This window comes from Balaenoptera borealis (genome assembly GCF_965194805.1).
Source record: "Balaenoptera borealis genome assembly, chromosome: 20".
NCBI lineage: Eukaryota > Metazoa > Chordata > Mammalia > Artiodactyla > Balaenopteridae > Balaenoptera > Balaenoptera borealis.
In genome coordinates, this window is record NC_138879.1 from 23,717,000 (window position 1) to 23,731,854 (window position 14,855).

At 53.4% G+C, this 14,855-nt stretch overlaps 1 protein-coding gene across 9 annotated transcripts in view; it reads right to left on the bottom strand.

Annotated features, from left to right (window-relative positions):
- Positions 1 to 13,919, bottom strand: part of ABCC3 (ATP binding cassette subfamily C member 3) — a 42,794-nt gene extending 28,875 nt beyond the window's left edge. For 7 of the 9 annotated variants that reach the window (XR_014238531.1, XR_014238532.1, XM_082372545.1 and 4 more), the window contains exons 1-6: positions 13,813 to 13,919; positions 2,195 to 2,371; positions 1,706 to 1,831; positions 1,361 to 1,498; positions 403 to 528; positions 86 to 147 (exon numbers count right to left, since the gene is read on the bottom strand). Coding sequence is in view for 7 of the 9 variants with exons in the window: in XM_082372545.1 (XP_082228671.1) it covers positions 86 to 147; positions 403 to 528; positions 1,361 to 1,498; positions 1,706 to 1,831; positions 2,195 to 2,371; positions 13,813 to 13,857 (674 nt within the window). In the remaining 2 variants the exon portion in view is untranslated. Of the gene's footprint in view, positions 1 to 85; positions 148 to 402; positions 529 to 1,360; positions 1,499 to 1,705; positions 1,832 to 2,194; positions 2,372 to 13,812 lie in introns of those variants that run through there. The other 2 variants (XM_082372547.1, XM_082372548.1) reach the window with 2 other exon arrangements.
- Between the last annotated feature and the right edge of the window lie 936 nt (positions 13,920 to 14,855).

Consider the following 14,855-nt stretch of genomic DNA (forward strand, 5'->3'; position numbering starts at 1 on the left):
CTCCCTTTCCTCTTTCTCATCCCCCAACTATCCATCCCCATTCCCCCTCCCCCGGGCCCCCAGGCTTGGGGAAGAGCCAACTCACTTCGTAAACCACCAGAAAGACAGGCGGGAGAGGAAGCCAGCTCCGGCCTCAGGGCAGGGGTTCTAGAAGGTGCAAGAGTGGGGCAGGGGAAATCAGGAGTGCACACCACCCTCTCAAGGCAGAGCAGAGGGAGGAGGGTGCCTCGCTCCTTCCTGCTCCTAGGAAGCACTCCTGCTCAGTGTGCAAGCCCTAGTTTGCACACTGTGGAGGTGACATGAAGACGGAATGAACTGGAAGGGATGGGGGATGCTGGTGAGGGCTGGGCTGAGGAGTGGGCTGTGGCACCCCCACTACCACCCACCTCCATTAAGACTCACGGGGTCGATATTCTTGGGGGAGAAAAACGGTGGCTTCTCCCTGAAGCAGGAGAGGATGAGGGCAGAGAGCACCAGGGCAAAGTAGATATAGAAGGTGGTGAAGCGGAAGGGGTCTGAGATCTTGCCCTGGGGGAGAAAGGAGAGCAGCATCAGAGCTTGGGAAGCCCTGGGCCTGCAGTCCTTGCCCCAAGGAGTCCTTTGGGGCACCAGACCCCTCTGGGGTAGAAGTCAGCAAAAGTGGGTACCTGGGTCCCCCTGCCCAGAGGCTTCTGAGAGATGGGAAAGGTCACAGGGGGTCCACTGTTCTGTGGAGACTTGCCCTGCTCATCTACATCACCTTGTCTAACCCTCCCTAACAGGTAGGAAATCTTATGATACTCAGTTTGCAATTGAGGAAATGAGACTCTTGGTTCAGGAATTTGCCCAAGATCACAAAGAGTAAGTGGGTTGTTCCCAGCCTGTGCTCTTATGAATATCCTTGATTGCCTCCTCTTGAGATGGAGAAATAGGGAGACACTAGATTGATCCCCAGTGTTCCAACCACCCCCGCCCACCACTGAAGATCAAGAGGAAGGCCAGGAACTGAGGGAGGTGGGGAAAAAGGGGAGAACAAGACAACAGGATTCCAGGAAAGCCAGAACTGTTCATGTCTGCACACCTGCTCTCACTGAACAGACACTGCACTTGGTGGTAGCTGCTACGTTCCCACGAACAGCCGACAATGGCCGCATCTTGCTGCATTCCCCTGGGTTACACTGGTCCTCACCCCGCTCACCAGTGTGCTTCTCAGCAGAGATGCAACAAGTAGGGAATGACACAAAAAGGACTGAACAGCAGAGGAGGTCCTGGGAGCTGGGGAGGGGCAGAAGGGAGGAGCCTGGGACCCAGCAGTGACCTAGAGCTCTGGGGACAATCCCTAGACAGCACTGGACCTGGCAGGTTCCTCTCTTCCGCTTACCTGTGCCAAAGCTGAAAGGATCTTGGAACGGAAGGGGATGATGCCACAGACCACACACAGGAACCAGAAGATGATGAGGACCCCCGAAGACCGAACCCCCTGCAGCCGCTCATACTGGATCAGCAGGGTGGCCAGCAGCTGTTCAGGGAGGGCGGGAGAGGCTGGGCCAGAGCACACACATCTGGACCTGCCTCCATTCCTCCCCATGCCACATGGCCAGATGTTTCTGGGGTTACCCACTCCTAAGATGTCCAGCCTTCTCCTCAGAGCCCATGGTTCCCCCACCACAATCCCACAACCCACTGGAGATCCTCCCCAATCCAGATTCCCTGGTCCCACACTGACCATGGTGACCCCCACCACCAAGGGGGTGACAAAGAAGATGGGGGCAGGGGCCCAACCGTGGACCAGGCCATGGAAGGAGTAGAAGAGGTCAGTCCAGGAGACGCACCACAGCAGGACTCCCAAGGCCTATGAACAGGGCATATGTTAGGGACTCCATTCCCAAAGAAAGGGATGGTCCCCACTGGGGAGGAGCCTTTGCTCCTGAAACCAACAGACCTGCCCAGGCTTGCCCCCAAGGGCTGGGCTGGGCACTGGCCAGAAGCTTCTCCAGGGTGGGGAGAGCATTGCTGGAGAACTTGACTGAACTTCCCCAAGCAGAGATTATCTCACTGGGCTGCAGACCCAGCTGGCAGGCTGCCATGGCCCTGAGCACAGGGAGGGTGAGACTGGGGAACCCAGACCAGTCACTGAGGGTGGGGAAAGGGACCCATTAAAAGGAGAATCTCCTAGGTCCTGGTCCCACCCGCAGGAGAGCCCTGAGCCCCTGACCGTCTTGAGCCTGGAGAGGCGAGAGAGAACAATGTAGCCTTGGTGGCGGTGCTGCAGGCAGAACAGGTAGCAGGGCAGGGCGGCCCACAGGTAGATGCAGGGGACCCAGGCCAGCACGGAGTTCTGGAAGCAGGGAGTGAAGTCTGGGTTGTCTGTGTGCACAGACAGATTGGAGTCCTGGGGACAAAGAGAAGAATTCAGGGGCAGCCTTGTACAGCTCTGGGCTCACGCTCCAGGGAGGGGGCTGGGCCAGAGAGCTGCCATGCGCTCTGGGGGTCAGAAGGTGTGTGAACATGAAAGTCTAAGTGTGCAAACCAGCAGGCATTGTCCCGAGTGTGAGCTCTTCCAGGAGGCTAAGGGCGCCCCATTTCCTCATATTTTCTCTCTGTCTCTCTAATTGATGTTTAATTTAAGTACAATAAACTGCACCCATTTGAAGTGCACAATCCAATGAGTGACAGTTGTACACACCTGCAAAACTGCTACCACAATAAAGATATAGAATAATCCACCATTCCACGAGTTCCTTTGTGCCCCTCTGCAGCCCTTCCCTCCCAGGCAAACACTGATCTGCTTTCTGTCGTTCTAGATTTCCGCTCTTTTATTTTAAATTAATTTTTAATTTTATCAAGGCAATATATGCAGATGGTTGAAGAGTCCACTTTCTCTCTAAAGCTCTCCCAGGGAAGGGATAGGGAGCCTCTCTGAGCTTTAGTTGCCTCTCCTTTAAAATGGGGGAGGCCATCCCTGCCCCACCTACCTCCTCAGTGGGTGTGAACTCAAAGGAGCAAGGGGATGTGGAGAGAGCTTTGTAAACAAAGCTGGGGTGACCAACCATCCCAGTTTGCATAGAACTGTCCTGGTTCTAGCACTGACAGTCTCGTGTCTTAGGGAACCACTGAGTCCAGACAAGACCGCTTTTTGTCTTTGCACCTAAGAACTTTTCTGGAAAGAGATGGGGGAACACATTCAAACACATATTTTACTAAGATTGTTTCCCCCAAGGCCACCGATGAACTAATCTTTTTTTCCCTTCTTGCAAAGTGTTAGACTGTCTCTACAGAAAGCTCATAAAATATAAACAACTTAAAAAAAACGGGACTTTCCTGGTGGTGCAGTGGTTAAGAATCCGCCTGCCAATGCAGGGGACACGGTTCAATCCCTGGTCCAGGAAGATCCCACATGCTGCAGAGCAACAAAGCCCACGCGCCACAACTACTGAGCCTGCGCTCTAGAGCCCGCACGCCGCAACTACTGAGCCCACATGCTGCAACTACTGAAGCCCCTGTGCCTAGAGCCCATGCTCCGCAACTAGAGAAGCCACCACAATGAGAAGCCCATGCACCGCAACAAAGAGTAGCCCCTGCTCACAGCAACTAGAGAAAGCCCGTGCGCAGCTACCAAGACCCAAGGCAGCCAAAAAAAAACCCCAAACCTCACCCACAATCCCATCCACCTAGAGACAACTCTTAACACCAGAAGATAGAACCCTCTACCTTCTAACTGCCAGTTTAAATAATTGTCATTTTTATTTTTGTCAAAGTTATAACATGCACATAATTCTAATGGTACATGAAAAGAAAATGGTACCCTGCCTCATCACTCCCCACCCCTAGTTCCACTTTCCAGGGGTAAGTATGTTCAAATATGCTAACTTGTTCTGGTAGCTACTTCTATGTTTTTAAGCAAGTTGCTTTTAATATTGTTACATGATCTACCACTATTTGATAATCACTATTTTCTTTTGTTATGGAAGTTAAAGCTGTACCTCTCTTACATTCTCTCCACTTGAACTTCCTCAGCCTTCCAGTGTAGAAACATCACAGGCTTTTGTTAAATAAATATTCACAGTTCACACTTTTTTGACTATATAAATATTGTTCACTACGACTGGCTCTACCCCTTTCAATACCTGTGTGACCTTAGGCAAGATGCTTGACCTTCACCTCTCTGGGTCTTAGTTTCTTCAAGGGTAACACTGAGATGATAACATCTCCCACCAGGCCCCGCCCACCTGGCCCCTCAGCCATCAGCCTAGCCCAGGCCCCCACCTCTTCCTAAGCAATTTCCACGGGGTTCTGGTCTCTTCCCTTCCATGCCCTATGGGCCCAGATCCCTGCCCACACTCTCCTGGTCTTCCCCTTCCTCCCTGGTCTTTCCTTCTATGTCTCCTGGCTGGTTCCCCTGCTTGGCACCAGAGTGCCCCGGAACTCAGTCCTTTCCTCTTCTCCATTTCCTTTTACATTTGCACTCACCCCCAGGGCAATCTCTTCCAGTCTCATCTACATGCCAATGACTCCCAAGTTTATCTCTCTACCCCACCACTCTCCAAATCCCCAACTCTAAATCCAACTGCCGACTGGACATCTCCACTTTACACATCGTACAAGAGCCTACAAGGTCCCCCACAGCGTCCCTTCCCGCCAACCTGTGACCTCTCTCACCGCCTCTCCTATGTCACTCCAGCCAGTGACCTCATTGCTATTCCTGAACATAATAGGTATGTTCCTGCCTCAGGGTCTTTGCACTGGCTGCTCTGTCTGGAACGTTCCTCCCTTAGACATCCTTAAGTCTCTCTTTCTCATTGAGGCCTAGGCTGACCACCCTGTTTAATATTTCACTTGCACCCTACTCCCAGCATTCCCAATCCACTCCCTTAACCTTTCTCTGCTTTTTCTTTTCCTTATACCTACCACCTTCTAACATGCTACATAATTTAGAAATTTATTATGTTTTCTCTCATCTCTTTCTGCTGGCATGTGTGTTTCTTGAAGGAAAGAATCTTTATTTCATTTATTGTTGTATCCTAAGTACCTAGAGCAGTGCCTGGCACATAGTAGGTGCTCAGCAAAAATTTGCTTAAATAACTTAAATCAAGCATTTGTTGAATAAATGAATAAACAAAAGGATAATGTTATACCCTGCCTCTAAACCTTCAGTGGCTTCCTACTGACTAGAAGACAAAGTCTAAGCATGGCATTCAAGTCCCACAACTGGCCTTGAACTATCTATCTATCTACCTACCTATCTATCTATCTATGTGAACTATTAAACTATCTATGTGCTTGAGTTATCCCATCTTAAGAAAATATTTCATGGAGTGGTCTGCACACCCTGCTTCCCTTTCCTCAGCCTACCCTCAGTCTCTAATCCCATCTGAGTCAGCCCCCTGCCTCCAAAGCACCTGCCCATGGCTGCAAGATTCCTGAAAGGCAGCGTTGTGCCCCTTGCCTCATGGCCCCAGACCTGCAGGGGCTCCTGCTCCTCCCGGAGCCAAGTCCAAGCACCCCTCCTTGCCTTCCCACTGCTCCTGTCCCCCACTGCCAAACTCACGTCACTCTAAATCTGCTCTGAGTAGGAGTCTCACTCCTACACCTTCGCTCAGCTGGTCCCTATTTCTTCCACTTGTCAAGATCCCAACAACTACAGGGAAGGGTGGTGGGCCCGGCTTAGGACCCACCTCTCCCATCTTGAGCACCCTTCCTGCTCTGAAGTCAGCACCTAACGACGGAGCCGCCTTCTGGAGTATGTCTTTCACTTGATGACGCTCAGATAAAGGCCTGCTATGAGCCAGGCGGAGGGGGAGGCAAACTCAGAACAGACCTGTCCCTGCCCCTGGGGAGCATGAGGTCCAGGGACATGCTTCTTTGGGGCGTTTCACTCAAACCCCAGAGAGCAGAGGTTGTACTGCGTACATCTTGAATTCTAGAGCTCTGTACTCAGTAGTCGCTCAAGCAATGCGAGCTAAGGACCAGAAGACTCTTGCTAAGCACTGGGCACACGGCCCTGGGCTGGGCACTGGGTCACAGAGGCGGGTTATTCTGTAGGCCTGATCAGGCTGTACCAGGGGAGGGGAGACAGACGCCCTGGCCCATATTGTTTTCCTCTTTCAAACATTTCTTAGCCAAGTATAGTATACTTACAGAAAAAGTACACACAGCTTAAGTATACACCTCAGTGAATTTTCACACACTGAACACGCCTGTGTAACTAGAACTAGAATCAAGAAACAGGACATTGCCAGCCCCCAGAAGCCCCTGTTGTGCCCCCTCCAAGCCACTCCTCATCCCAGGAGAACACTGTTCTGAGTTCCAACAACATGTGATTTGGCCCATGTGGGAGCTTCCTATAAAGGAAATCCTACATTTCCTGGATCTTTCATGTCTGGCTTCTTCTCTCCGCGCTGCGTTTGGGGGTGTCATCCTTGGCGTTGAGTGTGAGTGGGGATTCTCCCTCCCCATTTCTGCACATGGTCCATTGTATGAATGGACCCACGCACTTATCCATTCCACTGTCAAGGGGCAGCTGCACCCTGCTTTAACGCTTGGCAAGCCCGTTAATCCCATCCACTTAGTTGCCATCCAGATAGCTGGCCCAAGGCCACCCCCAACTCTGACCATCTGGTCTTCGGGCCTGGAGTGAACTGCCAACCTCTCTGGGCCCAAGCTGAGCTTCAACTCCTACAGAAAGCATTTCTGGGGTGCCCCAGCCTCCAGCGGGCTTTTCCTTGCTTTATTTTGTATGCTCTCAGCAGCCAGATAGGTGACTATCAGCTGAGAGTGATCAAGACCCCTTATGTTTCAGTAGCATTTTATTATAGCACTTACGTGGTCATTATTCCAAAAGAAAAGACGACGAACAATATTAGGCAAAAGGAAAAGCAGGCTCCACCTGCTCTGGCAACAGGTCCAAGGACACCTGGCAGTTGGGAGCTGGGACGGACACCCAGGCCTCATGGCACCGAGCTGGGGTCTCTCTCACCCTGTGCTGCTTGGACCTGCACCTGTGAATACATCCTCTCTCTACAGCAACGTGAACCCTTCAGGATAGACACTGGGCCCTACTCTTATTCCTCTCCTCTCCTGCCCCACACCTTCCAGCTCCCAGCACAGGACCAGGTATGAGGAGCAGCCCAGATTGACCTTGTGAGTCAAGGTCTGTGCGTTGACAGACAAGGGAGAGTGTGTACAGGTAGACGGGGGCCCGAGTTCAAAGACACAACCAGGAATCACCACTTGCACTGGGTCAGGGTCAGGGTCAGGGCTCTCTGAGGCAGGCAGGGAGTGGTCCCGAGGAGAACGAAACCCTGATGCAGAGGACCCAGTGTGGGCTGCCTCTTTGGAGACTTCATCTCCCTGAACCTCAGTCTCCACACTAATGGGAGTAATGACAGCATCCCAGCCAGCTCCCCGCAGTGGGGGAGAATGAACAGCAAAGCTCCTTGACTCAAATAGGGCAACACTGGAGGAAGCGGGTGACTGAGCAGAGGCTGCCGGGACCTTGTTTTGGTTTCATAAACAAGTTCCACTGTGGCAACAATCAAGAGATCTTGGGAGGACCAGATGACTGCTTTGACCCACAGGGAGATCCGGCCTGGGCTCCTTTCCTTCAGATACGCATGTCCCAGCTGGGCAGAGCCCTCTCCAGGAGACAGTGGGTACCTGTCCTTGCCTGTGTCCTTAGGCTATTTACCTCTGACTGCTTGCTAGGACAACGACAGGACACGTCACACACAACATGTTCAGAACGGAAATCCTGCCCGTCCCCCCTTCTCCAACCTGCCCACCTTGATGCAGGGCAATGCTTTCCTTCTCCCGGGCCGGAATCCTCTGAGTCATCCTTGATTCTTTCTCTTTCTCTCACAGCCCTCACCCAACCTTTTAGCAAATCCTGTCCACTCTACCTTCAAATTATTAGGCTGAATGATATGAAAGGGCTATATTCGACTCTTTTTAATCTATAAAAAGGCATCTTCATTTGGATCTCCCTGATATATCCAGGATCCGACTGCTTCTCTCCACCCCACACTCTCACATGGATTGTGGCGTCGCGCCTTCTCTGGCCTCCCTGCTTCCAGGCCGGCCGCTGGCCTAGCAGTCTCCTCCAGCACAGCAGCTGGAGGCAAGTCTTCATGAAACCTAAGCCAGACGTCTTAGTGATGCACCATGTCACTTCTCTGGTTAAAACCTGCCAAGGGCTCCCCATTTCACTCATAGTGAAAGCCAAAGTCTCCAGGGGGCCCTCGAGACCCTCATTATCTGCTCCCCTGTCCCTCTGACCTCAGCTTCCCCACTCCCCTCTCTCATCCCACCTGCCTCCTGGCCTCAGTGTGGTCCCCAAATGTCAGGCCTGTGCCTGCCTCAAGGCAGCGGTGCTGTGCCTCGTGCCCTGGTCACCTGCAAGCTTGTGATCGGACCTCACCTTCTCGTGGAGGTCCACCCTGACCTTCCTAATTAAACCTGGAACTGTAACCCCCATCGTGCTCCTGCATCCCCATCCCTGCTGGCCTGTCCTATTTTCCCCATAGTCCTTATCACTTTCTAGGATAGTATATAATTGAGTTATTTCTTATGTTTATCGTTTTTCTGTCCTCTCTCACTGGAATATGTGTTCCGTGAGGGCGGGTTTGTTAGTTCTGCTGACCAGCGTATTCCCCATTGCCTAGAACAGTTCCTAGCACAGACACAGCACTCCTATGCATTTGTTGAACAAAAGAAAGAAAGAATGAGTGAACAAATAAATGAAAGTCACCCTCCAAAGCCCGCTTCTGCAGCTGTATGCCTGGGAACTCAGGATACTCTCTCTTTGACACCAACGCACGTGAGGGGCTCTCTGACCCAAACAAAGCTAAGTGTAAACGACATGGTTGGTGGAGGTCATTTCCTGGATCCCATGATACTCCCTGCAATCCCACAGAACCCAGTGGGTGACCCCTTCTCAAACCACTGGCCCCCAATTCCCATTCCGAAGAACACCAGTTGGTCTGGGAGCTGAGCCCACAGCCCCTCCCCCACTGCCACCCACACAGTTTCCATGGCAACAACAGCTACCTTAACAATGTGATTAAACAGCTGGATGGGGCTGATAAGGTCTGGCACCCAGAATGGACCACACAGCAGGGGCCCCTTCATAGGCACCAAGACTGAAATCCCTGCAGACCCCAGCAGGGGGCAGGGGGCAGGGGGCAGTAAGGACCCCAGAGCTCTCTGCCCCAGCTGGGCCACGGCGCCTTCAGGGACTTCCCAGCCCCTGGGGCCCCAGGCTTGTTGATAGCCTCTGTCACGAGAAGAGTAATGACTTCCTTAATCCTGTGGGGTGGGGAGAAGGGATCAACTGACAAGTTCATTTATCTCAGCAGAAATGGAGGTGCAGAAGGGGCAAGGGGCTGTTCACATGTGCTGTGGCTGAAACTGCGGCTTTTGGAAGGGCCTGGGGGTGGGGGTGGGGGTGGGGGCCTGGCTCACAGCCTGGCCTGCGCGTCTGTTTCTGAAAGGGGCCTTGCCAGCCAGCAACAGCTTTGCTTATTTGAACACCACTGCGTTCCAAGATTATTATTTAATGTTCACACCAGCTGAGACTCGTGGCTGGAAAGTGACCGGCCCCAGTTCCCATGGGCTGACGCCAGGACTTGAACCCAGGCCCTGTAGCTCCAGAGCCCCAGTCCCCGTTAGGGCTCCAACATGACAGCCCACCTTGGGGAGAGAACACATGTGTCCAGATCACCTGAAACATTAAAAATCTTTTGGCCATACAGCCTGCCCTCAAATCACCTCTTTGCTGCAGTTCTTTTCATAGAGCTCAGGGGAAGGGTTGCCATCACGGGATAACAGACTAGCTGGCGTTCTGGGAGCCACTGGACTAGAAGCCTGAGTATCCAGTTAGAAGGAGAAATCCAAGCCAGGGTTAGGCCCCTGTTAGCACCGCCCCCCCCGCCCCAAGCCCAGCACCACCACCTGGCCCCAGCCCTGGAAACAGGAGCAGCTCCAGGCAGGGGAGGGGAGGGGCCCCGTCACACAGCAGTGGCACATCCAAGTCTCACCCCGCCTCTCTCAGGATCCTGCTGCACCTGTTGCCCCTGGGACAGCCACACCAGGGAGGGGTGGACACAACTCAGGTGCTCTGATCCTGCCTCCTGGGCGGGTCAGCGGGCAGGCCCCGCTGGGATCTCCCTCCCTGGCTGGCCCCACGCTCCAAGACCATTTCCTGGTCAGGGGACCAGCAGGAGGGCTTGGCAAAGTGCCCTCCCAAATGCCACTTCCTTGACTCACTTCCTTTCCTAAGTCTCCAGCCCTCCAGACCAGGCCCAGGGCAGTCGGGGAGCAGCAGGGCTTGGGAGAAGCCAGCCTGGGGCCACAAGGGACAAAATCTTTCTTCCAGAAGCCAGAAGCTCAGAGGCTCAAAGTGGTCTAGCACCAGCTTTGTTGCCCCAGATGGGATGGAGAGAAGGGATTCTAGTGGTCCTGGCCTGGCAGGGAGGACTGCGTTCCTGGTGGGGGTGGGGGTTGGTGTCCAGTAGGCGGAGGGGTGTCTGCCTCCTATCCACCGGCCTAACCTCAGGGGCCCTGCCTCTGCCAGTTGTTTGGTTAGGACCTTTGGATTTCTAAGCCGCATCAGCCTCCCAGGAACTTCCTGGAGCCATGAGATGAAAGCTAATTCTGCAAACAGGTCAAGACCTCCTGAGGGCAAACAGCCCCAGGCCCTTCCTCTGTGAACTCTCTTCACCACTGGTGCTGCCCAACTCCACTGCTCAGAACGGAGTAATCCTCCAGGCAGGGGGCAATGAGGTACAGCAAAGGGACACTTCCACCTTCTTTGTTCTAGAGGCATCTCTGGCTCCAAGATGGCTGGGCTGTTTGATCACAGTTCATTCTCTTGGAATTTATTTCCCATGAAACTCCCAAGCATGATCAGAGATGTTGGTAATCCACCCCAAAGTGGGTAGACGTAAGAGAGAGAGTCAAAGAAAGGATGAGTCACTCACTCAGTACACAGTATGTGTGAGTGCATGATGTGTGTGTGCATGTCCGGGGGTCCCCTGGGTCTCCTACCCTCACATTTAGCTGGGGCTGAGGTGGATGGATTTAGCCACAAATTCCCCAGCAAACAGCTGAAATGGGAGCCCATGGCACAACAGCCATGCCAGCCCCTTTCTTGTAGGTCTTCCCAAATCTAACACCTCCTTCTAACCTCATATCTCTTTCTCTTTCTTCCTCTTCCCAGGAATATCATGACCTGTCACCAACAGAGAGTTTTAAGTTCTCAAATCATTTCACATTCCCTATCTTATTTGATCTCCACAACAGTCTTGTGAGGCAGTTAAGAGATGGGTTACTTCCCCATTTCACAGGTGGAAAAACTGAGGCTGTACAGATAAGCTAGCAAAAAAGTCTTGGTAGAGTAAACGAGTGGCCCAGAGGGGCCTGAATCATGTCCCCCTCCCCCACCTTTTCACCCTTGGCTCAGGTATCTCCTGGCTTCCCTGAACTACTTCCAACAAGGTGGGTCACCCACAGGCCCCTAAGATAAAAGGTTCAGGGACAAGTATACCTGAATAATATACAATGAAAATGAGATGCAAACTAGCACAGCACCAATGAATAGCCCTGAACTCCAGGTCATTGGGGTAACTGAGCTAGAGCTAAAGTTATAGCTCCAGCCTCTGGGCTTCAGACCCTGCCTCCCTTGTCTCAGCTCTGCAAACCCTCAGAGGATGAGCTGGGAACCTTCCTGGTTTCTTCCCACTCCACCTCCAGTCACCAGCCACACTGGGTACAGCCTGGAACAGCTTTCAGGAGCCAAGAAGATAATGTGGAAGATGGAAGGTGTTTAGACGTTGAGGTCGGGAAGAGGAGTGGTCAGTTCCCTTGTCATTTGAGGTATCCTCGTAGAGACCTCCAGGGAGTCATCCCTTGGACCTAACATAGCTGAGCCTCCCATGGACCCTGAGGTTCTCAGAGGAGGTACACACAGCTCATGAGCAACAGGAAGTTCAGGGACCGGGAGTCCAGAAGCCCAAATGTTCACAGTCAGGCACTGGCAAAGTTGGAGCCATACCTCAGGGTCCTGTTTCCCAGTCCAGCACTGCATAGCTGATTGTCATGTGACCTTGACAAGTCCATTCCTTCAGTTTCCCCAGCTCTGTAATGAGGGGCAGGGCCAGCTGCTCCAAGCCCCCAAGCTCTGACACTTGATTCCACAGTATCATGGAAGGGTAGAGCCAAAGGATCTCTAAGCTGAGAATAGGGAGGGAGTCCTGAGTTCCCCAACTCCTGGTCCCTTGAAGCCTGTCCCTGGACAGTCCTAAGCTCTCAGGGTTAACTGTCCACCCAGGAACAGGGGGCCCTTGCACTTGAGGCTTGGGCACATCTGCCCCCTTAATTTACAAGTCCTGCGCCTGGCCACCTCAGACACCGTGACCATGCTGTAGCCACATCAGCCAGGCTCAAGTGGCAGTGAGAGGAAGTCTACTCTTGAGCCAAAGGGGCAAACTCTGGATGCTGGCAACACGCGACCAGGCCAGGCTGGATGACAGACAGGGTTCCTGTGGCAAGAAGGGCAGCCGCAGAGAAGCTGCACCATCTCTGATTAACCATTTAGTGACCCAGAGAATAAAACAGATCCCCAAAGATATTTTTTACAGGTGTTCCATTGCCCCACATTTCAAAAATCCATGTAACCCCCCTCAGTCCAGCCCAAATACAGCCCAAGAGTGGAGTTCCTGACTGTATACACACACTTATGTACACACATGGGCACACACATGTGCACACACATGCACACACGCCCACACAAGCATCCACCCATGGGTAACACACACTGGGCACACACAACACCAAGCACATATGTACAAATACTTGAAATGGCAAAAAGATTTAGAGATTGGGATTCTGAGGCCCTGGATTTGAGACCAGCCTATGCTGGGCAGCCCCCGGATGATCGCCGACAAGCCCCTTGAATCTGAGCTCATCTGTAAAATGGAGACACACCACCACTTGCCTCCCAGAGCTGCAGTGATGATCAAGGGAGCTGCCGTGAGTAGATTTGGAAAGCTGTAAGAAAGCTCTTGGGCTGTCTACATGGACTGCACTTAACTATGCTGCGGGTCTGGAGTCAGCAGCCTGAAAAGCAGCCTGATGTCTTAGAAAGGGATTTGGTGCCTGAGTGAAAAGGCCTGCTTTTCTATCCCAGCTCTGCGTTCCTCTAACTGGATGACATTGAGCAAGTCTCTAGGCCTCCCCTTCCCCATCTGTAAAAGGAGAGGGTGGGACCAGGAAATCCTGCTATCCTATACCTGTAAGGGCCTGCCTCCAGAGTGAGGTCTGCCTCTCCCTCCTGAGGCCGGTGCAGTGAGGATCACCTCCTCTCTGGTGGCTCTTGCCCAGAGCAAAGAAGGAAGCTTTCCCAAGAAGGCAGGAACCGTTTAAGAAGGGGGAAGCCCAGTGGAGCCAGGATCCCAAAGCACCTGGTTGACCGGCTGTGGGAGTGGGCATCCAAGCCCTAGTCTATGGGGCAGGCGCTGAAGTGTCATCAGGATCTAGTAATGGGGAAATGCCACTTCTGCACCCTGAGGTCAGCCCCAGAGAGGGACTGGGGTGAGGTGGCAAGTGCGGGCACTTTCTGAATTCAGGATGCTACCCACCAAGCCCTCGAGGAGCCTAGTACTTGGCTTTCCCAGGCTCTCCCATGTGTCTGGGGAGGACAGGGCAGGTCCTGAAGGCCACTAGGGACCTGGCTCTGGGCGGCGCCACCAGGCCCCCTCCTGGCATCACATCGCCCCCTCCCCGGGGCTGCCTAAGGGCTCGCCGGTGCGCGCCCTCAGTCCCGGGACACCTCCTTACCCAGAACTTGGAGCCGAGCTCCCCGGAGCCGCACAGAGCGTCCATGGGGCCGGAGCTCGGCTGCGAGGACGGCGAGCACGGTCTCTACCAGCCCGGGACAGACCTAGCGCCCGCCCAGAGCCGCCTCCAGCCCCGCGCTCCGCCCCCGCCCGCCCCTCCAAGCCCTTCCCCCAGGCCCTTTGGGTCGAATTGAGACAGCGCCTCTAAGAAACTGCGGCTCCCGGAGGGATTTTGGGACAGTGGCGGCGGGCCATTGACACAGTGACAAGCCCTTCGGGTGGCCACTGGGCCGCGCCGGAGAGATGCCCCAGAAAGATGAGGCTGATAGGGCTGGAGCAGGGTCTGTTTCCAAGGGACACACACCCCCTCCCACAACACACGACTCTGCGGAGAGGTGGGGGGGGAGGTGGGCCCCCAGGAGTCAAGGGACATGAAAAGGGACTTAGCAAGACTCCCTCCGTGAATAAATCCTTGTCACGTTCATCTCTGAATGTCAGTCTCCTCATCTGTGAAATGGGAAGAGCTGTGTGCCCAGACAATCTAGAGGCTACCTCTGCCCCACAAGTTGTCCGGGAACTGGCAGACACCAACACAGAAAGCGCACGTGTGTGTGTGTGTGTGTGTGTGTGTGTGTGTGTGTGTGTGTGTGTACACCTAAGGAGAGAGGGATGGGAGGGGGTCCCAACGTCATCCAGATGGTGGCTTCCCATGATTCTCTTAAGTTGCTGCCTGCCTGTGGTTCTGTCCCTCCCTGATTTTGCACCTGCTGCTTCAGCACCACTCTCTGCCTCCACGGTCATATCTGGAAAACAAGGATGATCATAGTACCTATGTCACAGGGTTACTCTGAGGATTAAATGGGAAAGGTACGTAAAGCATCAAGCACATCTCCTGGCACATTTAGTAGGCAACCACCTTATGTTAGTTTCCTCCACTTCAGCCTGGTAAGGGTGGGGGATGGGCAGGTGAGGCCCCCGGGAAAGGCGCCACATTAGCACATTCCTCCTGAGACTGAGTCTCCACATTCCGCATCAGTAATATGG